Here is a 24,700-nt window from a genome sequence, read left to right on the forward strand (position 1 = left end):
CCCTGTTCTATATATAGACAAAATTGAATATTTAGAATCAGGTGATAACCTAGTGACTGCAATTTACAATCCCTGACGGGATGTATAAATACATAAATGATTCAAATCCAGGAAAGTCCCTCACAACACTACACAATAATCATGGGTTCTTGTAGCTAATTCCACCCAGCTTAGAGCCAGCCTTCAAGCAGTTCTAAGACCCTTTCTACACTTCATCCTCTCTTCATCTTTGTGAGCTAAGGAAGAAGAAAAGATAATATTTTGGGAGATTAAAAGATGATGAATATGGGATACAAAAAATCACCTAAGAAGAACAAATCTAGACAGTCAAAATGTTAATTTTCTGCCTTTTTATACCAGAGGAAATCTGCTTTCAAAATGTATGCTACCTCAGAACAAATGCATCAGGGAGTTTTTAGAAGCTCTTTAAATTCTGAGAACTGTTAGAGCACATAGAAATATAAATTTATTTTTCTATTTTACTGACAGAATACAAAAGGAGTGCCATGCTGGGAATCTGCCATCCTCTATAAGAATCTGTTTCTAAAGCTTCTAGCTAAGGTACCTAGCATTGGATACTCATGGGACCCAGTTCCTACATGAGAACAGTTTGTAGTTCATCACTGGACTAAGCATCAGACAAAATTACCTACAGAAAGTTTGGATGCTCATGGTTTATTGCACAACTCTAAAATACTGAATACATTTTCCCCTGTGCTTTTAATCAGAGATCAAAGGGCATTAAATAAGTAAACAGAGGAACAGAATTCTTCCACATAAACTTTGTTCTGGACATCACTGCTCAGCACACCATAACTTATTAAGTTGACAGGCTGCATGGCAACCTCTTAATTTGTAAATGTACCTTGTGTACTCCACCAGCTGCATAGACACACAGTACTGGTCAGGAGTCCAAGCAGCAATCATTGATTTCTTAGGATTTAATGGTATTCTAGGCTGGAAAGTACACACAGCTATCTTTAGAAGCAGAGGATGTGAATAAATTTTTTGGTGGGCATTTTTTTTCAGTTAAAGGAGGGGAAAATTCTAGTGAATAGAATTTCTAGTGATTAAAAAGTTTAAAATGTGGGGCTGGAGAGATGACTCAGTGATTAAGAGTACTGGTTGCTCTTGCAGAGGACCCAGATTCAGTTCCCAGAACGCACATATCATCCAAAAACTATCCTTAACTCTAGTTCCAGGAAATCTGACACTCTCTTCTAGCCTCCACAGGCATTACATGTACAAGTGTATCTATAGGAAAGTAAAACACTTATATACATAAAATAAAATAAACAATAAAATTTTGTTGTTATTGTTTTTGTTTTTATTGATTTTTTGTGTATTTCATACCAAACACCTCAAACAATCTTAATCATCTTCATACCCTGATCCCCACTGGCACCCTTCCATAGCCCCCCCCGCTGGGACCTATATACTCTGTCATCCCTGTTAAGCCCCATTGTGTCAAGTCAGTGTCCCCAGACATTCCCCAGTGCAAGCCCACCCACTGAGGTCTAGTCAGCCTTTCTAGAGTCCCTTGTTTTAGGAAGATCAGCTCTTCTTCACCTAACAGCAATCAGTTGCCAATATTTCTTCAGAAAAGATTGGGGTCTACTGCTCATTTTACCAGTCCTATGCTGGGTTTTTGTCTGCCTGAGTTTGCATGGGACTTGTGTATGCTGACACCATTACCATAGAATCATATGAGCAGGTTCCCAGAAGCTTGTACAACTCTGTTTCCATATGGTCATGCACCTCTTCCCTGGCTCTTACAATCTTTCTGCCTCTTCTGCATGGTCCCTGAGCCTTGGGTGGGTGAAGATTAATGTAGGAGACCTGTCCAACAGCCAAGATTCAGCAGACTCTTAATCGATACACTTTGGCCATTTGTGACCTTTTGTGTTCCTGGCCCTCTGCTGCATGGAGGGAGCTTCATTATTGAGAACTGAGAGATTCATTAGTGTCCTCTTCTTTACCTCTGTTCTATGTTCCATGAGCCTTAGGTGTACATGTACACTGTAGATGTGTCACTTATGCCTGGGCAATTCATAGACAATGTCTGTGTGTGACCAGTTGTGGTACTTGGTAACTGTCTCCAACTGGTACAAAATGAGCTTGTTTGATGAGTGGTGACTAGGATATTTGTCAGGGAAGAAGGCTGGTCTCAGCAATCCCAGGCAGGTTAGGGATGGGGACGGCCAGGGTAGAAGGTTGGTCCCAGGTATGCAAAGGCAAGTTGGGGGTGGGTACAGGCTGTGAAGGCTTTAGGAAACTAGACTGAAGAATTTAGTTGGTCTGGGTGCAAAAGATCAGGATGCAGTGGGTAGATCTGGGCCACCAGGGTAGTCTAGAGGTCTGGAGTGCTAAGAGCAGAAGTGGGCCTGTGCCCATGCCTAGAAAGAACACAGGATGTGGGGCAAAGACAAATTTAAAATGATGAATATAAATCAATGCCTCATGATGCCAATCCCTAGAGTAAGCAAGAAGAAAACTGAACCAGTGGAGACTTCTGAATGTAGAACCTAAAGCACAACTGTGGATAACTTTGATTGCTTGAAGAGAAATCCTGCTGCAGAGAAGGAAGAAAGGGAGCGAACCAAGAAGGGCATAAGGCTTGTTCAAGAAGGGTCTAGCATGAATCCTATATGGAGCTGATGTTCCTTGACAAAAGGGAGTTGACTTTTTCTTTCGTCAACTCAAAAAGCACAATTCTCATCTCAAGGGGATAAGAAAGAGTTTATTCTGGAGTCAAATATGAGTGGCCACAACCTGGAAACAGATTTCGGTCACCCCCAAATTCCATGTTCCAGTGCAGAAGCAGTTTCAAGAAGTTTTTATAGTAACAGAACAAAGAAAAATTATAAATCAAGACACTTTTCTAATCCATTAATGATAGCATTAAGAAGACAAATATAGCAAAAGAGAAATCTCAGTTATAGGCCTTAGCTGCTATCTGATGTCATTCTTAGCCTTTTGGTTGGTGGAAGCTATGGTTTTCTTAAGTTAATATAGTCCTAAAGTTTTTTTTTAAATAGTCACAAGATGTTAAGTCAGGAAGAGAGGTGAGCAAGAAGTGGCTATTTAGAGGCTAAGCATGGCCCAAGATAAATTGTAAGTAAGCCTTGGGTTTGTAATGTTCCAAACTCTCCACAATAGTCAAAGTGCTAATCAGTTGGTCAACTTTGCAAGAAGTTCAATCCAAGATATAGGTTTTTTTCTGGGAACTTTCATTTACTTTTCTTTGTCAGTCGGTAACCTTGCTTGTACCCATAGGGAAGGGGTTGCAAACTCTCAGCTTCTCTGGCAGAGGGGGGAGCAACTGTAGGAGGTTTCTATGGCCCCATTGGGGGATGAAGAATGGTATTACAGCAAGAATCTAGAGAGAGCACTGAGACTTTAAGAACTGTGATCATGTGGAACTGGACCACGTAGTGCAATCATGAAGAGCTAATGTTATAACCTACTTTAACCACTTTCCACCATTTTTAATACTTGCTGCCTAAGTTCCAAATCTGATACCATATTATAAATTCTTCTTGAGAAAATCCCGCCATGATTATCAATTATTTCTACCATTTCTTGCAACATGCTGTGAATTTGTTATTTTCTCAATGTATGAAATAGAATGAAATAGAGTAACACAGAAAGTAATACAAGAAAGTTTCTGAAAATGATTGGAGGTCTCAGGAGAATGTAAGGTTGAGAATGTATCATATCCCAGTGCTAACTACAACTACACTTCTCTAGAGTAGAACTTGAGTGAACTACACAGAGCCACTATACAGAGCTATGACAAGCATGTGCAATGCTTTCAGCATCCTCCATTAAAGATTTCAGCCAGTGCCAAAACATAAAAAAGAAAGTGGGCACCTCAGTCAGAGGAGGAAAGAATAAACAGAACTGAACAGAATTGCCAGCATTTAGGACAATACCCCCAACTGCTGGTTTAGCCTATCCTTAAGTACTGCTCCAGGAGTAAGGCAGGATTATAGGTTGTCAGGGAAGAAGGAAGCATGGCTTCCAAATTCAAGTAAAACTGCTCATTACATTAATTACTGTTGATTAAGTTGGTAATCGTAACACCCTTAAAATTAACAAAGGTTGTCTATACAAAGAACTCCACTTCAAAAGAAATATAAAGTTGAAGATTCTCAAAATTCAGCTTTTTGAAATTATATAGGAAAAAGGCTGTTTTGCATAGAGTAATTCTTTGGCTCTGGGAAAATCTGATCTATCCTCATATCCCCACAAACTGTGAATAGTAGTAACAATAGCCATTGAGAGATCAAGGGCGCCAAGCACACTTTTGCATGCTTTGCATAAATTAACGCTCTTATTGACAGGGTAGGTACTATCATTACAAACTCCAATTAACAGACGGGAAAACTAAATCACAAAGAACAAACTACTTTTTCCTGATATTTTTCAGAGAAAAGTCTGGTTCCCAAGGTTTTGCTTAACAAGTATTCTATGCTCAATCCTTACCTTTCACTACCAATACCATGTACACGTCTTCACAAGGCTGTCTAAGTTAGACTTGCCTGTTGGTAAGACCCTGTACTATATGTCAGTTTGGTGCCAGCCAATATCCACTTACCACCTTCTCATAGTCACATTCTGATTTTTCTCAGGAAACAGCCTCCTCCTTCATTCTCATTCTGTTTTGGTTCCAATGAAGCTTATTCAACCCCCTACTGTAGAATTGGAGAAATCCACCCAGGCAAAACCTACTCAGCACATTCTCTGCAAAGACTCACCCAATAAGATGAGATAAACAGCCATTCACAGAACAAACTGAACTGTTCTTATTTTCTTTTCTTAACCTTCTCCTGTCCCTTCAGTCCACACAACCTGACACGTGCTCTAAAATCCACAGGTTCACCTAACCTTTTTCTGTCATCATAGTTGTCATTATCATCATCATCTCAGATGTCTAAAACAAGAGACAGATATTCCAATACAATCCTCTCCTCAATCATGAGTAAATTTAAGGAGCATAAAAGTGATAGCAATTTTTAAAAAGAACAATAAAAAATGTCCTATTTCAATCAAATTCTCTTTTGCTCTTTTATTGCTGTAATTGTGCATTGTGCATGTGTTTGTTACAGGTGAATTATAAACTTAATAGTGCTGCTGTTTTTACATTTAGCTCCCCTTCCCCCCCAAAAAGCTATTTCTTCAGTATTTTACAGCACTAGACTATTTCAGGTACTACTCTTTTACTCTGGTCCTGGGCCTGGGTGCATTTCACTCTTTGGTTCCCTTTATGAGGAACTGTTTGACAGAGTTAATACAGAATGGAAAGTTTGCTTCACAGAAATGGTAGTAGCCACAGAGCAGGTCGCCGGATGGTGTGAGCTGTATAACAAAGCAAATCTTTTCTGCTTTGAGGGATAACCAGACAGCCTGGGCAAACATAAGAAGAATATATATGGTTTACTGATAATAGATTTTGAACCTGTTTTGGGGCACATAACAAACTCACCTCAGAGTTACCAGAAAATGTGGTTAAAACACGAAAACCTTTACTCAGAGAATACTGTAGAATACTTTCTATATCAGTACGTATAGTCTTCTTTGGGTTCATCAACATTTCCACGTTGGCATTAAATCTGGAAATCCATACAAACAATTTCCCAAGTATGTTTTGATGGAGAAAAGCTTCGTCTTTATATTAGTTACTTTTTGTCATTTCTGTCACCAAAATTCCTGACAGAAACAACTGAAGAGGTAAAGGATTTATTTTGTCTCATGGTATTAAAAGTGTCATCCATCATACTGGGAAGAAGGTAGTAGACCAGAGCAGTTCAGATCTGGGAAGCAGGACGCAGAGAAAGGAAAATGCTGACGCTCCCCTGGCTTTCTACTCTCCCCCTTTTTATTCTGGGATGGTGCTACCCACATTCTGGGTCAGTCTTCCCCGTCAGTAAATTTTCTCTAGAAATGGCCTCAAAGACACACCAGGGGTGTGCCTCACCATCTCCTAGGTGATTCTGAGTCCAGGGAAGTTGACAATGAGACTAACCATCACAGCCTTTCTTCCTGGAATTTCTGCCAGGATCCCTGTTCCTTCTGGTACCAGGAAAGACTCCAGAGAGACTTTCTAAAACAGTCCCTCAATCCCCAGCTTCTGCCCTTTGCTCTGGAAATGATGAGCTTTATTTGACTTCCCCCAGCTTTCTGTCAGTCAAACTGTCTCTTCTAGGTTAAAAATGTGTTCACTTGATTATTGACAGGAACAAGTTCAACCACCCTCCTAGGTCTCAGTCTTCCTAAGTAGACAGCAGATGCAACAGACTCACTGATAAGGATTATGCTGAATCTCTCTTCCCTCAATCTTTGTCTGCATATTATCAGGGAGGGAAATGTCACGCTATCGACATATATGTTCCAGTCTTCACATTCACACTTTTAACTCAGTAGAGCAAACAGTAGGATTCCAGTAAATGCCTAGTTGTGTGTGTGAGTGTCTGTCTGTCTGTCTTTAATACTGCCTGTATAAAACTTATTTAAGTATTTGAGTGACAGTTATGGGATTTTGTTTGGTTTTGTGGTGCTGGGAATTGAGCCGAGGGCCTGGTGCTGTGCTATGTAAGTGCAGTACTGCTAAGCTGCATCTTCAGCACAAGTTCAGCATTTTCTCAACAAGAAAAATAAAGAGCTATTCTGCAGTTCATTTCTGCCATAGCAGCTTCAACTTTTGAGAATAATGGTCAAAGGAAGTTAAGCAGTGTTTGATTACATGCATCCTTCATGCCAATCTTCAGAGCAGAAATGGAAAGCAATTATGTGATTGTACAAAAAAAATTAATTTTTCCCTCAAATTAATTTTAGGTGAAGACTATGAATGAAACACCATCTTACAAATCTGGTTTTGATCAATTTTGACTAGTCTTCCCCTCAATTAGCACAAATTAGTGAATGTCTGTTCTTATCACTTTCTGTTCAGGTATTTTCAACATTATTTATTTTAAGTGAATAATTATAAACTAGCATGATCAAATCCTAATGTAAATAACTTCTCCCCAAAAAATTCAAGATTAGCTATAATATAGGGAAATTTAAAAAAAATTTTAATATTTTATTATTTTTATTTTGTGTGTATGTGTGTATTGCCTGCATGTAGGTAAGCGAACCCGTGTCGTGCAATGCCCGCAGAGGTCAGAAGAGGCTGTGGATAACCTGGAACTGGAGTAACTGACAGTTGTTAGCTGCCATGTAGGTGCTGGGATTCAAACCCAGGTCTTCTGCAAGAACAGTCAATGTTCTTAACCGCTGAACCATCTCTCCAGCCCAATACAGGGAAATTTCAAATGTAGAAAAACACCTAAATATCCAACTAAATAAATTATCCTTCAAAAAGAGAATAGCACTAAGGAGATTTCTCTGGAAAGTAACTACAAGAAACATTTTCAGAACTCATTTTCTCATGATGCTTTCAAAGCCTGCTCAAGAGTCAAACCCGAAGTTTCACACTTTTGCACTGATATCTTTGATGAAAAACTGTAATGTTAGGATTCTGCTAAACCTACAAACCTACATTTCCTCTTTCATTGGACAATATCACAACTCACTGGCCCATTCCATCCCCTTTTCCACATCAACTGTTAAGTCTTCCAGTTTTATCTATAAGATTTTTTTTTCATCTCTCTTTATATATTGTTCTAGTTTGTTTCTCCATTGCTGTGACAAAATACTCTGACCAACCAACTTGGGGAGGAAAGGATTTATTTTGCTTACATCTTGCAGGTCACAGTTCATCAGGGAGCCCAATGTAGGAACTCAGGGCAGGAACCTGGAGGCAAGAGCTGGAGCACAGGCCATGAAGGAATGTTGCTTACTGCCTTGCTCCCCTGGCCCCTGTTCAGCCTGCTTTCTTATGCAACACAGGCCCACCTGCCCAGGGGTGGCACCACCTACAGTGGGTTTGGCCCTCCCACATCACTCAACAATCAAGAAGATTCCCCACAGACATGGCCACAGGCTGCTCCAATGAAGACAATTCCCCAATTAAGGTTCCCCCAACCCAGGTGTGTCAAGTTGACACTAAAGCCATCCAGCACACATACACACACAGCACTAGCCTAAGAGTTCCTGATCTCTCATCCAGACTGCCGGTGTCTCCTAACTGGAGTTTTACTCTGTTGTTCCCTTCAAATCTTCCCTCTAGACTGTCACCAAAATGCCCTATCTGTGTTGGTTATGTTTCTCACTACTATGAGAAAGTCTGTGACAAAAGCAACTTAAGGAATGAAGGGTTAATTTTGGTTTACAATTTGGGGTTTAACAGCAAGAGCAGCTGTAGCTGTGGAGACAGAAATACGCATAACACTGTGTCCACACCGAGGAAGAGAGCTGAGAGGAACACTGTACTCTGCTTTCTCCTTTTTGTCCTTTATATTCAATCCAGGACCCCAGCTAATGGGATGGCGCTACCCATATTCAGGACGGGTCTTCCCTCCTCACTTAACTCTCTGGAAACAGACTCACCCTGATGTGTATCTCCTGGGTGATTCTAAATCCAGTCAAACTCACAATGAAGGTTAACCATCCCACTATCAAAAACAGAAAGGTAAATGAGTTATTTTCAACAATTAACATTCACCTACGTTGTCTAGCAAGACCTTGTCTTAAAAATAAATGAAAAAGGGGCTGGAGAGTTGTCTCAGCAGTTAAGATCACTGGTTATTCTTGCAGAGGATCCAGGTTCAGTTCCCACCACCCACATGGTGGAGCTCCAGTTCCAGGGGATCCGACACCCTCTTCTGACCTCCACGGGTATTGTATGACCTGGGTGCACCTACACATAAAATAAAAATAATAAAAATATTTTTTAAAAATAAAATAAATGAATAAATAAACAATCACAGAAGCAAAACAATTTGTCAGTGACACCTGGTCACACTCTCTCTGGGATTCATAGAATTTCTTGACTTGGTCTACAAAAGCATCTACAATTCCCTCACATGTTTATGCAGAATTTTGTGCAGATGTATATTTAAACAAGGGGGGTTCTCCAGCATCCACCAGTCCCTTTGCTCCAGGAAAAGAACAAGAACCGAACGCTGCAAGTACATGAAATACACGTTCCTTGACATGTGACAAAGACCCTTAGTAATCTGTATTTTCTTCCATCCTGGTGGCTTCAGTGCATGCTAAAATCATGTATCACAACTCAGAACTCCAACATCTAATGCTCCAGCAAACAAAGTAGAAGATCCATGGTCCTTCATTAACCACAGGGTATCATAACTGTTCTGTCTTCTTACTCTATGGGCCATAGCAGCCATAATTGCATTGGCTCGAGGAGAAGAAGACACAGATGCCACCTCTAAATGGAAAGAGGGTTTAAGAATTTGTGAGCATGGTTTGCAGCTGTCACAGAATGGGAGAGAGACAGAGACAGGTGCAGAGTAGACCAGCAGTGTTCTTTCTTTCATGCCCTAAATAGGTAAAAGAAACCTTGTAATCAGACTTGACCCAGAGGGGCAAGACCATGCTCTTATCCATGTGCTTTACGAATTACAGACTTTGTGCTTAACAACCCCTTTCCACAGATCATTTCCCTTGGTTGTTTATATTTTATATTTTTTTTTCATCTCTCTTTATATATTGTTCTAGTTTGTTTCTCCATTGCTGTGACAAAATACTCTGACCAACCAACTTGGGGAGGAAAGGATTTATTTTGCTTACATCTTGCAGGTCACAGTTCATCAGGGAGCCCAATGTAGGAACTCAGGGCAGGAACCTGGAGGCAAGAGCTGGAGCACAGGCCATGAAGGAATGTTGCTTACTGCCTTGCTCCCCTGGCCCCTGTTCAGCCTGCTTTCTTATGCAACACAGGCCCACCTGCCCAGGGGTGGCACCACCTACAGTGGGTTTGGCCCTCCCACATCACTCAACAATCAAGAAGATTCCCCACAGACATGGCCACAGGCTGCTCCAATGAAGACAATTCCCCAATTAAGGTTCCCCCAACCCAGGTGTGTCAAGTTGACACTAAAGCCATCCAGCACACATACACACACAGCACTAGCCTAAGAGTTCCTGATCTCTCATCCAGACTGCCGGTGTCTCCTAACTGGAGTTTTACTCTGTTGTTCCCTTCAAATCTTCCCTCTAGACTGTCACCAAAATGCCCTATCTGTGTTGGTTATGTTTCTCACTACTATGAGAAAGTCTGTGACAAAAGCAACTTAAGGAATGAAGGGTTAATTTTGGTTTACAATTTGGGGTTTAACAGCAAGAGCAGCTGTAGCTGTGGAGACAGAAATACGCATAACACTGTGTCCACACCGAGGAAGAGAGCTGAGAGGAACACTGTACTCTGCTTTCTCCTTTTTGTCCTTTATATTCAATCCAGGACCCCAGCTAATGGGATGGCGCTACCCATATTCAGGACGGGTCTTCCCTCCTCACTTAACTCTCTGGAAACAGACTCACCCTGATGTGTATCTCCTGGGTGATTCTAAATCCAGTCAAACTCACAATGAAGGTTAACCATCCCACTATCAAAAACAGAAAGGTAAATGAGTTATTTTCAACAATTAACATTCACCTACGTTGTCTAGCAAGACCTTGTCTTAAAAATAAATGAAAAAGGGGCTGGAGAGTTGTCTCAGCAGTTAAGATCACTGGTTATTCTTGCAGAGGATCCAGGTTCAGTTCCCACCACCCACATGGTGGAGCTCCAGTTCCAGGGGATCCGACACCCTCTTCTGACCTCCACGGGTATTGTATGACCTGGGTGCACCTACACATAAAATAAAAATAATAAAAATATTTTTTAAAAATAAAATAAATGAATAAATAAACAATCACAGAAGCAAAACAATTTGTCAGTGACACCTGGTCACACTCTCTCTGGGATTCATAGAATTTCTTGACTTGGTCTACAAAAGCATCTACAATTCCCTCACATGTTTATGCAGAATTTTGTGCAGATGTATATTTAAACAAGGGGGGTTCTCCAGCATCCACCAGTCCCTTTGCTCCAGGAAAAGAACAAGAACCGAACGCTGCAAGTACATGAAATACACGTTCCTTGACATGTGACAAAGACCCTTAGTAATCTGTATTTTCTTCCGTCCTGGTGGCTTCAGTGCATGCTAAAATCATGTATCACAACTCAGAACTCCAACATCTAATGCTCCAGCAAACAAAGTAGAAGATCCATGGTCCTTCATTAACCACAGGGTATCATAACTGTTCTGTCTTCTTACTCTATGGGCCATAGCAGCCATAATTGCATTGGCTCGAGGAGAAGAAGACACAGATGCCACCTCTAAATGGAAAGAGGGTTTAAGAATTTGTGAGCATGGTTTGCAGCTGTCACAGAATGGGAGAGAGACAGAGACAGGTGCAGAGTAGACCAGCAGTGTTCTTTCTTTCATGCCCTAAATAGGTAAAAGAAACCTTGTAATCAGACTTGACCCAGAGGGGCAAGACCATGCTCTTATCCATGTGCTTTACGAATTACAGACTTTGTGCTTAACAACCCCTTTCCACAGATCATTTCCCTTGGTTGTTTATATTTTATTTGGTTTTTGACTGTTGTAGTTGTTGCTGTTAAGACAGAGACTCGATATGTAGCTGGGCCCAGCCTCAAAAATCCTCAGTCCTCCTGTTTTAACCTCCCAAGTGCTGGGATTAGAAGCATATACCACCACACCTAGATTTGAGACAGGCTCTTTTTGAGATAGGGTCTCCCTGTAGTCCCAGCTGTCCTGGAACTCACTATGTAGACCAGGTTGACCTTGAACTCACAGAGATCCACCTGCCTCTGCCTCCTAAGTGCTGGGATTAAAGTCGTGCACCACCACACCCGGTGATTTCTTTTATTTTTAAGGAACTAAGGTCATAAAGCAGATATACTATAGGAGTTTATTGAAAATTGAGAGTCTCACGCTTTACTGACTGAGCTAGCTAGGCACTTAGTTTATTGAAAATTAAATACTTCATAAGAGTTATTAAAAATCTAGGCCACATTCAGTAAATTCTATCTTGATATAAAGTGCCAGCAAATAAAGCAAAAATTACCTTTGAGTTGCAATCAGTGCTAGAGAGAAAAGGCATACTTTGCATTCCTTACTAAGATAAAGGGGCAAAGTTTTCATAAGAAAAAACTGTCAGATGTTTATTAAATAAGTGAAGCATAAAACAAGCTTTCCTGCCATTTCACCCATTTTCGGATTTTAATAACTAGCATTTATCCCGTGAATGAAGAGTTATATTTGTAGCCAAGAAGAAAGACTCCCCATTCTGCACAGGGGATTTTTAGCTTCTGAACAGTCTCCAATTACTGAGGAAATAAGTAATTTGCTCTGCCATTTCACATTATTATTGTATTCCTTTTGATGTCAGTGTTGATGCGAGTGAGAAGACCATGGACTAGGGAGCTGGAGTGTAATGAGGAAGGGCCTCTCAGTGGTGGATGAAGAGTGTGAGGGAGTACCAGACCCTGGCAGATTAGAGAGACAGTGCACAAGCTACAACAGGTGCTATGCATTCACCAGCATGGTCCGAGGACCCAAGGGATGCCTCTACATCAAATACAGGTTTCAGGTAGGAATGAACATGATGTTGAAGAAAAACGAGGTGGGAAATAGAAGAGCTTTGGACAATCCTTCCCAATTGATAATTCAATGCAATCCAATCTTTATTTCATGTAAGAGAAGCAGAAATTCTTTGCTGTGTGCACACTGGGATGGAGAAAGTAAACTGATGGGCTGCTGACAATCTGCAGACCTCTCTTTATATATGTCAATAAGCACAGTGTGTACAGGGTTTCTTTTGTAAGTTAAAGAAGTTGGAGGAAATTTGGGAAGCTGGGAGATGAACAAGAAAGCAACAGGAAGAATCTCAAGGTGGTAGATTGGCATCAGCCCCAGTGCGGACTAGAGGACTGGTGAAAACCCCTTGGGGGAACCAGAAAATTTTCAGAAAGGTCTTGTGTTGACAGTAGCTTTTGTGAAACTCTGAGCATGTGCAGTGTGGCTCTGGAGCTTAAGCACACAACAAACTTTGAGGTACTGCGCCTGCACCTAGGGCAATCATTTCCAAGAAGGTGCACTTGGGGGGGTGCAGGCCTGCAGAGCATGGCCACAGCTAGCAGCGCAGCTTAGGGGAGGCGTGGAAGGAAATAGACCCAATAATGAGGTGACTTCCTGATCTACAACTGAAAACACAACCAGACTCATTCCTGAGCACACAGTCAACATCCCAGGGCACTCCCAGAAAACCAGGTGGGCAGGAAACTGAAGTTCAGTGGTCAGGCTTGTGACCCCAAGGCTACTGTTATTTAATTACTACTGTTAACATAACCCTCAAGGCTTACCCTGTTTAAACCACATAAAAGATTAATAATTAAAACAATTGCCATAGTCATTATCTCAATACAGTGGCCACTTAGAAATTAAAAACCCCAGTAGGAATTGTAGAATAATTAACCTGATTATATAATTTTGGAATATATATTTTTAATCCATGATTACAGCTTTGGGGAAGAGCACTCACCTAACATGGACAAGGCCCTGGAATTTATTCCCAACATCAAAAGAAGTAAATAAATAAATATTTTAAAACCCAAAACTATACTTTGATCCAAGAGTTCAATCCCTGACATTATGCAGAGAGATGGCAAAGAAGGAACTTTGAAAAATAAGACATCTTATTTACATTTTGAAATAGACAGGAAGTGACTTAAGAAAGCATCCTGTTTAAATTTTGTATGTCCTCAGACACCTTTAAAGAGATTTCATTAGAGGAAACTAAGTATAAGCCTGCCATTTTTAGAGTGGCCCCAATATGTTGCTAAGCACGTACATATAAAATAATGAGAATGACAAGAAAAATCAGTTCTATTCACACAGATTAATTCATCTTTCCACTCACTGTAGAAATGAGAAAAGCTCTTGTGTTACCAACATCTGCAGGCCCTCTACCTTCACTTACACGCACGCACACACACACACATACACGCACACGTGTACATATACACTCATACCTTTTTAGGCTATAAAAGAGTAGCTGAAAGACACAACATTTTGTCCAGCAGAAGAAAAGAACTAGAAGGTATTTATTTAGCACATTTATCTATTCTCTTCCTGTACTCACTAAGACTCTTGGATATAGCCTTTTGAATTCTGAGGTTTTCCATTTCATCACATGCTAAGACCAGTGCCAATCATCAAAGATAATGAGACAGAAGATTCTAAGCACTTTAGAAACAACTTAATTAAAACATCAAGCCAATGCCACCGAACTGCATTTATAGATGCAGTTTGGTTTACTTCACTATATAATTTGTACTGATACACACAAGATTTCATCCATCAGCTGTTTATACCCAGCCTCTATTTTAAATATGAAGTTAATAGCAAAGAGCACATGGAATTTTACAAAACCTTCAAAACCATAGTATAATATGTGCTTAAGTGTGTGATAAGAATAAAATTATAAATCATGACATACGGTAGTAAAAATATGTACCATGACTTATGATTTTATACAAAGAAAATCTGAAGGGTCTAATTTTGCCATCTGTTTTAGATGACCAGTTGGCCCTGCTTCTTCCCTGCTAATTCTTAAGAACAGTAACATTTGCATTTGTAAGAAAAACATAACCCTGTCCCCTTTTTATAGGATGAAGCTTTCACTTTTATCTCAAGTAGCTATGTAATCAAGCTATCCATGGCAATATACCTCAGGGTATGAATGGATACAACTTTTTAAAATAATCTTATATCAAATGAACCTTAGAAATTAAGCAAATTAACCAAAAATCCTGTCTTTATCAATGACTATTATCACTTGCAGCAGCATAATAGAACTGCTAATAAATTCTTTAAGAGCTTGAATCTCAAAATAGTTCCTGCTAAGTGCTATCCCTGCATGCATGACAAACCACTCCAGAAATTAGTGGCTTAAAGCAACTATTTTGTTGGCTCATAATTCCATAGGCGGTAAATTAAACATACCTCAACTAAGTGGTTGCCCTGCTGGTTTTTCTTAAGCGGGGTGACCAACTCCACTTGGCTGGCCTATGGCTTCCTCTGTTCTACCACAGGAAGTCAAGCTTCCCGGGAGACCTGATGGTGTTAATCAAAGGACAGATGGTCAGCCTGTTCCTGAGGATGCTAGTGTGGCAATAGTCATCCAGTGGCTCAGCCAGGATGAGCTAAAACAGCTTGTACTCTCACTATGTGGCAATGACACTGACTGTCAGTGGGGCCATGTGTCTCCAACTGGGCAGCCCAACTTGCTTCACAGGGTCTGGGGCTTTCACAGCTAGTAAGATGCTATAAACCTCAATGTACACGGCCTCTGCTTGGACTGCATTTGTCAATATTGGTTAACCCAAGTTTTCTAAGCAAGCAAGTCAAGATGGGACTGTGACATACAGAAGCATGGCTACAGAAAGCCACCATTCAATGGGGCCATGACTGCTACCATCTACCATCAGGTACCATTTTAATACTCAATATCAGAAATCTGAGGTTCTCAGCTTATTAATCATATCACTTTTGAAGTTCGTCCTTTACTCTATAAGTCAAAGAATGCCTCATTCCTAGGATACAGTCCAAGTACTTGGTGCCTCTCAGAAAGAAAAGTAGAACATCTGTTCATTGCATTTATTCTTAATTTTTAAAAAATATTTTATTGGGGCTGGAGAGATGGCTCAGCAGTTAAGAACGCTGGTTGTTCTTGCAGAAGACCCGGGTTCGAGTCCCAGCACCCACATGGCAGCTAACTACTGTCCTGAACTCCAGTCCTGGGGGATCTGACAGCCTCTTCTGACCTCCATGGGCATTGCACAACACAGGTGTACTTACCTAAATGCAGGCAATACATGCATACACATAAAATAAAAATAATAAAATTTAAAAATATACATACACAAAAAATATTTTATTATTTTTATTTTAATTTATGTATATGAGTGTTTTGCCTGCATGTATGTAAATGCACCCTTGTCGTGCAATGCCCATGGATGCACTAGATCCCCTGGAACTGGAGTTATGGACAATTGTTACCTGCCATGTGTAAGTACTGGGAACCAAACTGGGTCCTTTGCAAGAGCAGCCAGTTCTCTTAACCACTGAGCCATCTCTCCAGCCCTTTTCACTGCATTTTTTAAACATTACTGCTGACATTTATCTCTGTCTAAAACACAGAAGAGGAAAAAAGAAAAAAAATGTGTAAGGGTGTGTGTGTGTGTGTGTGTGTGTGTGTGCGTGTGTGTGTGTGTGCGCGCGTGTGTGTGTAAATGGTCATCTTGTGCCACCCAGTGTTAGAAGCAAGAAGTGTAATGATGCTAAGGAATATAGTTACTTGGTGCATGGATGTCTTAAGAGTGCCCAGAGCAGAATGTGCCTCCATTTACACAGCATGGCTGACTCCAGGTATAAGCTTGAGCTTTCAGTATTAAGCTGTGTCACCTGAGCTACTCTTGCAGTTCCTATGTTCTCCAAGTTGTTTCTCCCTTTATGCATTCATAGTCCCAAGACAGGGAAGTTGACAGAAGGCTCAGATTGCTGTGATTGCCATCACATTTTCCCTCTATTTCTGCAACTTAGCCTTCTAAAAGAAGACCTCTTTCTCTCAGCTCAGGACTAGAGTGACTCTTTGCCCCTGGAGTGAGCACCTCCTCCAGTAATAGAGGAGGGATAATAGTCCTCTGTCATCCTTGCACTACTGCATTTCACTATAAAAAATTAGGAGGTCACTCAAATATGCTTTTTTATTTTATTTTATTTTATTTTATGTGTGTGAGTGTATTGCCTACATGGATGAGAGTGCACCCACGTCATGCAATGCCGCAGAAGTCTGAAGAGGGTGTCTGCTTCGTCTGGAACTGGAGTTACAGAAGGTTGTTAGCCACCATGTGGGTGCTGGGAATCGAACCTGAGTCCTTTGAAAAAGCAGTCAGTGCTCTTAACCTCTGAGCCATCTCTCTAGTCCCTCAAAAATGATTTTAAGGAATCTTTTCAAAATCCTAACTTAACAAGCTGGAGAGATGGCCCAATGGTTAGGAGCATGTACTGCTCTTCCAGAGGACCTGAGTTCAGTTCCCAGCACCCATATCAGGTGGCTCATAACTGCCTAAAATTCCAGCTCCAGGGATATGACGCCCTCTTCTGGTCTCCATGGGCACTGAATTCATGCACAAATGCCCACAGACATACACATCATTAAAATGCTTTATGAAAAATCTTAATTTAAGATATGATTTACTACTTAAAAGTACTACAGTTGCATTTTAAATATCATTTTCTCCATGATTGATTTCTTGTTGAAAATAATTATTTTTTTTTAGTTGAAAGAGTTCTGAGCTACAGGCAAACTAAAAGTTTCTGGTTACATAATTGAAAATCATGTGGTTTGTCTTTATGTTGATTGACTTGGCTAGACTGAGTCCTGAGGGAAGCTGTGTCATTTCGCTTCTGATCAAATTCACATTGCAGCCCACATGCCCAGAATTCTCACTGTAGCCACAGAAATGAAGGAAAGTTAAGAGCCAATTTATTTCCTAAAAGGCCAAACTGACATTTCTTTCACATTACACAACCTGTTTTAATTGTTTGCATATTTTACAATATTTTTCACATACATTTATTTTTCAATATTACGTTTGTTTTCATTATTCTAGCCCCAAATGTTACATGATGAGCATTAAACTTTGAAATAGTACTTGGTGCCTGAACATGTGAGAAAGGAGGCAAAAATACCTGCGAGAAAGTTTTTTATTAAAAGTCTACATTTTTTAATATATAGAGTTAAGAATCAATACTTGAAATGGAAACTATTCTATTAAGAAGTTTGGCAGCTCCTTAGACTGCTGTGGGGTTGCAGGACAAAGAAACAGCTTTAAGTAAATAGTCTACTTTAGAAAAGCCAACCAGCCACACATTCTGAAATATACTCTTGCAAATGAGAGCATAAAGGGTTTGTCACTGCTACCAAATAAAGGATGGCATCAGTAAACTTCGACATTATAGGCTCAGTAACTGTTGGAAAGTAAGCTAGTTGCCGTAAGTAAAAGGGAAAGCATATTTATTACATAGCTCAACAACATTTGTATGAAACAGAAAATTGACTTCCATTAGGCATTCAGAAAAGTTTCATATTTCTACGGCCTGAAGAATAAAGACTCTTCATGGCCACATGAATTTTAAAAGTCATCCCAGGAATGACAAGTGTTTTTAATTGCAAATCTCAAGGATTGATTTGTGATATTGTGAACAATGCTCATAGCTCACATTAAGTCAAAAGTTACATGGACACGGAGCCACATTAAACCATGTCTACAGTGTGTTCTCATTCCCAAGGAAAGAAAAACAAAAAGAATACTTTGGAAGAAATGAAGCCTTAAGTAGACAGGCCAAGGGATGTTGTGGGAAACAGGACCAGCAGAGAGTTTCAAGTGATCAGTTTTTATTTAAAATGAAAAAGACAGTAAAAGAATATGCAGAAAATAGTTGACTTCTCTTGTTTATCTACTAAGAAGAAAACAATGACACACTAAACTCTCTTATCTTTAACAGAGCAGGACATAACCACTCATTTCTTTTGAATTCAGTACATAGTGCCCTGGAAGTGACTCTTTAGAGTGTGATAGGGGCTGCAGTTCAATCCACAGACTCGGGTGTATAGGACATTACAATATTGGATTTTTCTTCAGTGCCATTTAAATCCAATGGAATACAAAAGCAGTGTTCCTAATATTATTTCATGTATCTTATAATATTCATAATAAAAAGTTATTATGTGAATGTTTAAAAAGCATAATTACTATAAAATATGAACACCACAATGTGGGGTATAAAAAATGTAGTAAAATATACAAAGTACAAAATTTGAAGAAAGAGAAATGGAAGTTCACTGTCAAAAACGTCTTCAATTAATAAAAAAATTGACAAATTGCCGGGTATGGTGCCACATGCCTTTAATCCCAGCACTCAGGAGACTGACCCAAGTGGATCTCTGTGAATTTAAGACTACCCTGGTCTACATAGAGGGTTCCAGGCCAGCCAGGGGTGTACAGTGAGACAAATGGACATACTTTATATAAAGAGAAAATAAAGTAGAATATTGTAGGCTTAAATCTAACCTTATCAATCATGTTAAAAAGCAAAGATTCTAAACGGACCAATTAAAAATGAAAGTGCATACATGTCACCTACAAGAAACCCACTTTTAAAAAATATTTTTATTGCGTTTTCATGCATTTCATACAATTGTTCTTAATCAAATTTAGACCCCCCCCCAACCATGCCCGCACATAACTCACCCACCCCCACCAGACCTCATGATTTCTGTCATATATATTAGTCCTATCAGGTCAAGCATTTGTACCCAGATATCCTTCAGTGCAAGTTCATCCACTGGAGTCTAGTCAGCCTATCTAGTGATCTTAAGGAAGGTTTACTCTCCCTCACGCAGCAGTAATCAGCTGCCAACAGTTCTCAGGCTAGGACTGACCTGCTGCCCATTTCTCTCTCTCTCTCCACTCTGGGCCCTTGTCTCAGTCAGCATGGGTCTTGTGCACACCGTCATCATTGTTGCAAGTTCACATGAGGGAGCTTTCAGTGGCCTGAAAACCTCTGTTTTCTATGTTCATGGACCAACTTATAATCTTTCTGCCCCCTCTTCCACAATGGTCCCTGAGCCATGGGTGGATGAGGTTTAATATAGGAGTCCTATCCAGGGACACACACTCTGCAGTCTCTTATTCTCTAAAACATAGTAGGTTGTGGCCTTCTGTATGTATCACACTCTGTTGTATGAGAGCTGAGGTATGCGCTAGTAGTCTCTCCACCCCTGTTCTGCTATGTTCTGTGAGCCTTAGGTATAGAAGTTACACTGTGGATGTGTCACTTAGGGATGGGCATCTCTCAAACATGTATTCTCTGTGTGTTACCAGTTGTGGAACTCTGTAATAACCTCCAACTGTTGCAAAAAGCTTTTTTGATGAGTGGTATATGGTACACTTGTCTGTAAATATAAGGATCCATATTTAGAATATGGTAAGAAATTTCATTTGTCTAGAGATATGACAGAGGTAGGGTTTTTCTCTAGGGTCTGTGAACTCTCCAGCCATATGTATTTAGCTATAATTACAGTGCCACCCATGAGTTCCCTCCCACTGAGAGGGCTTTAAGTCAAATTAGGTAGTTGTCAGCTAACCCCACCCCCAAGATAACAAAGCCACTACTGTGCCAGTAGAGGTGGTTTCCTGAGCCAGTTATTGTAATTATTGGGCTTTAGAGCTGGGTTGGACTTTTTATTGATCTTCTCCCTTAGCAGCTTGCATAGTAATCCTCTAGAACTATGAGAGCTAGTCTTCAGGGAGACGATTTCCAGGTCAGTTTCAGCTCCATTGCTCCAAGTCCTTTGTCAAAATACATCCTGTCTTGAGCAGTAGGGTCTTATTTTCAAGTTCTGGGCAATAACCCAGGACTTCAGTAATAGCCTGTTATTTTGGGAATCTCTTGGACTACTCTGACCAGCAATTCGAAGAGAGGTCTGGCACTGTGCTCCTTGCCTTACAGCCCCCAGGTATACACATGCACTAACGTTCAGACACTGTATGTGTATTTCTCAGGGCCTCCAGAGCCAAAATACTTCCCTCTGGCTTTCCACACTACCAAGGTTCATTCATCTCTCCTCTCTCTTCTCCTGTCCAACCTCCCTCCTCCTTCCCCAGTCCAAATGCCCCATTTTCCCCACCTTCCCCCTGACAACACCCACCTTCCACCATCCCCCCTCTCCTAAGTTCCCTCCCCTCCACCCCCATGGTCCCCTGCATGTCCCTCCCTCCGCCCCTCTCAGTGAACATCCTAATTTCTCCCACTTTTTTTTTTTTTTACAAAGTAGCCCAGACTAACTTCAACTCATTATGTAGCTGAGGATGACCATGAACTGATGATCCTTCTGCTTCCACTTCCTGAGAGCTGAGTTTAGAGGTGTGCCCCACCATACCCAGTTTTATAAGGTGCTGGGGATCTAACCCGGGGCTTCATGTATGCTAGGCAAGCACTCTACCAGCTAAATTATGTCATCAAATCAGTAAACCACTCTCAGTATGAAGACAAAAATGGTTAAAAAGTTAAAAGAAAAAATTACAAATACTGGCATTTGGAGAAGGCAAGAAAGTTAAAGTGGTTGTAGTAGTAATACAAAATAGATGATAGAGCAAAGAATATTACCAGGAATAATAATAACCATTTCCTAGTTATAATGAGGTCAATTCATCAAGAGCAAAAAAATCCTAAATATTTCTGCACTATTAGAGCTATAAAAATACATGAAGCAAAAAAAAACCAATAGAACAGCAAGAACAAATAAATACAGAATTATCCTCATAGATTTCAATACTCTTACAGTAATTGATAAATTCATTTGAATTTAAGTTATTACATGGACAGATTAACCTAAAATATATTGCATAGGCTTTTTATAAAATTATTTTAAAATAAGATTATAACTTGCAGAAATATTTATAATTTAAAAATCAATTTCAGAGTTTCTTTGGTCCAATCTCTCTATTACTGTATCTTTGATAATTTTAGTTTTGAGACTCATTCTTAGCAGGGTAATTTTGATGAAGGTTGATATTGCAGTTTTACACAGAGGATGCACTTGTATGTTATAATCATTCTATTTCTGGTGTGGACTGACTAGGACTGAGAATTGCTGTTGACATGTAGCCCAGCCCTGTAGAAGCAAAGGTTGCAGCTATGGTAATGTGTGCATTGGGAATTTGCACCCGATAAATATTACAGTCCTGGTTTGTTCCAGCTATTACTGTAATTCGATTCTGAAATGCTGTGTGCAGAAAATTGAGGAAAAATAGGCTGCTGGAGAGAGGGGTAGAGTAAGGTACAGCTGATTCCCGAAATTTTGTTTCAAACAGAATTTTAAAATTACATGAGACTATTTCCTGCTCACTTTCCTAGGGGAACAGATAAATCTTTCTTCTAGATCTTTACTCTTACCATCTATACCCTCAAAAATATTCATCTTGGGACTGGAGAGATGGTATAACAGTTAAGAGCCCATACTGCTTTTCAAGAGGGCCCAAGTTCAGTTCCCAGCACCCAGTCGGGTGACTTGCAACCTGTAATTCCAGCTCCAGGAAATCCAGTACCCTCTTCTACCCTCCGTTGGCACTGATACTCATGTGATACATTCATGCAAACACATATACATAATTAAAATTTTTAAGAATCTTTAAAAATATTCCTCTTGTAATTAAAACAATACCATCTTAGCACTCAAAAGTCCCTAAAATCTGAATCACATTTAAATTCAGGGTTTTATTTTTCCTCAAGAGTCAATAGAACAATAGTGAGATCTAGTCTTCAGTCTATAAAGCATTGTGTGCATCATGTTTGCATATCAAAATGCTGAATGTTGAACACTGAATGCGCCATGCTGCTGGTCATTATCTTCAGTTTCAAATTTTAGTCAAAACTCACATTGGCTATGTTGGCAGTGTAGTCTTTCTATACTTGCTTGGTCTCCACAAAGATGTTCTCCAGTTGTTTACCCACATGCATCCGCTTGTCTGGTGTGCTGGATAGCTTTAGTGTCAACTTGACACACCTGGGTTGAGGGAGCCTCAATCCGGGAATTGCCTCTATTGGACTGGCCTGTGGACTCTTCTTGATGAGTGATGTGGGAGGACCCAGCCCACTGTGGGTGGTGCCACCCCTGGGCAGGTGGGCCTGTATTGTATAAGAAAGCAGTCTGAGCAGGGGCCAGTTGGAGCAAGCCAATAAGCAGTGTTCCTCCATGGTCTGTGCTCCAGCTCCTGCCTCCATGTTCCTGCCCTGAGTTCCTACCTCCGGCTCCCTGATGAGCTACAACCTGGGAGATATAAGCTGAATAAACCCTTTCCTCCCCAAGTTGGTAATGGTCCGAGTGTTTTGTCACAGCAATGAAGAACAAACTAGGACATCTGGCTTCACCCTCTCACACACTGAAGCAGAGTGTGATAGTAGAGAGCAAAAAGGCTGTGAAATCAGAGAACCAAGGTCCCATTCAGCCTCAGCTCCACATCCTACTTGCCAGCCGTGGGCAAAGCTCCTTACTTCTCTGCCTGTTTTTTTGTTTTTTGTTTTTTGTTTTTTTGTGGGGGGTTTTTTGTTTGTTTTGTTTTGTTTTGTTTTTTGAGACAGGGCTTCCCTATAGATAACCCCAGCTGGCCTGGAACTTGCAGTGTAGACCAGGCTGGCCTCTAACTCACAGAGATCCACCTGCCTATGCCTCCTGAGTGCTGGGATTAAAGGTGTGCATCACCACACCTGGCCTCTGCTGTTTCTTTAAACGCATATGTAGGGATGATAGACACAGGGCCATTGTAAGGAAATGCTGAGGTAATTTGGTAAGGAGAGAGGGAAAGAGGGAGGGAGAAAGAGAGCGAACACAGGAGGGAAGGAGAGAAGGAACAAGGGAAGGAGGGAGGGAAATGGAGCAGGCAAACCACCTTTAAATTGCAAAGAGTCTTAGGGAAACCACACAGTGGTTATCTTTTAATAAAGCAACATGATGACAATACATCCTATATTGCAGAATTTATGAAAACTGTTATTTAAATGTAGTGAGTACTTAGGCAGAGAAGGTCTACAAAGAATACTACAAAGTAAGAAAACTGTTTTTAATTCCAAAGCTGTCATTATCATTAAGTAGCCAATTCTGATTGGTTTATTTTATTCTACTACTTCAGTCAGTGAATTGGACACGAATTGGATACAGTAGATAGGTGCTCAGTGAGTACACTCTGAGAGATAAAACCAAAGAAATTGTCTACGTTTTTACCACCCTTCTCTGTCTGATAGTAAATGATCTCTCTCAATTTAAGGAAAATCTATAAAACTGACCAATATTTCTAACATTGATGTATTTCTCTTTAATGATAAGCAGATGGACAAATGTGATTCTGCAAAATCTTTTTTGTATCAGAAACTGGATTGCAGAGTTTAATATTCACACAGATTAATCCTCTGCCTCCAATTCACTAAGAAGCGCCAGAAGAATTCGACATCCAGCCCCCAACGTGGTGGTACACACCTTCAGTCCCAGCACTCTGGGGGCAGAGGCTGGCAGATCTCTGAGTTCAAGTCCAGCTTGGGCAACATAATGAGTTCCAGGTCAGCTAGAGCTACAGGGACATCCTGTCTCAAAAAGAAAAAAAGGAAGGAAGGAAGGAAGGAAGGAAGGAAGGAAGGAAGGAAGGAAGGAAGGAAGGAGAAAAGAAGGAACTTATATCTACTTACAGATAATCATGGTGAAAACCAGCTGACCACTAAACCAGATCATGAATTTTGCAGTTTTCCAAGCAAACTGCCATAAGCCTCTGATGTTCCTGGTCCTTAAACACTGTTTGTTTTGTCTGTCTCCCAGGTCTCCTGTCATGGCTGGAGGTCTCTTTGCTGTGGATCGAAAATGGTTTTGGGAATTGGGTGGCTACGATCCAGGTTTAGAAATCTGGGGAGGAGAGCAATATGAAATCTCTTTTAAGGTAAGCTACCACAACTCTTTGCACTCCACATTTACATTTACGAGCTTTTGACAGTTCTTACAGAATATCCTCTCTTCCCTTTGTGATCTATGTTGTAATTTGAAGCAACACCTCTGTAGGGAGCTTTTGGATAAGAGACTCCTCCTAGGGTTACAAGGACACATAGACAAG

The 24,700-nt window shown here is 40.4% G+C and overlaps 1 protein-coding gene across 1 annotated transcript in view; it reads left to right on the forward strand.

Annotated features, from left to right (window-relative positions):
• Window positions 1-24,700, forward strand: part of Galntl6 (polypeptide N-acetylgalactosaminyltransferase like 6) — an 852,377-nt gene that overhangs the window by 692,822 nt on the left and 134,855 nt on the right. The window contains exon 7 of the mRNA XM_008847131.1: window positions 24,412-24,529. Within this exon, the coding sequence (XP_008845353.1) occupies window positions 24,412-24,529 (118 nt within the window). The remainder of the gene's footprint in view (window positions 1-24,411; window positions 24,530-24,700) is intronic.

This window comes from Nannospalax galili, unplaced genomic scaffold, assembly GCF_000622305.1.
Source record: "Nannospalax galili isolate Female #2095 unplaced genomic scaffold, S.galili_v1.0 scaffold461, whole genome shotgun sequence".
Taxonomy (NCBI): domain Eukaryota; kingdom Metazoa; phylum Chordata; class Mammalia; order Rodentia; family Spalacidae; genus Nannospalax; species Nannospalax galili.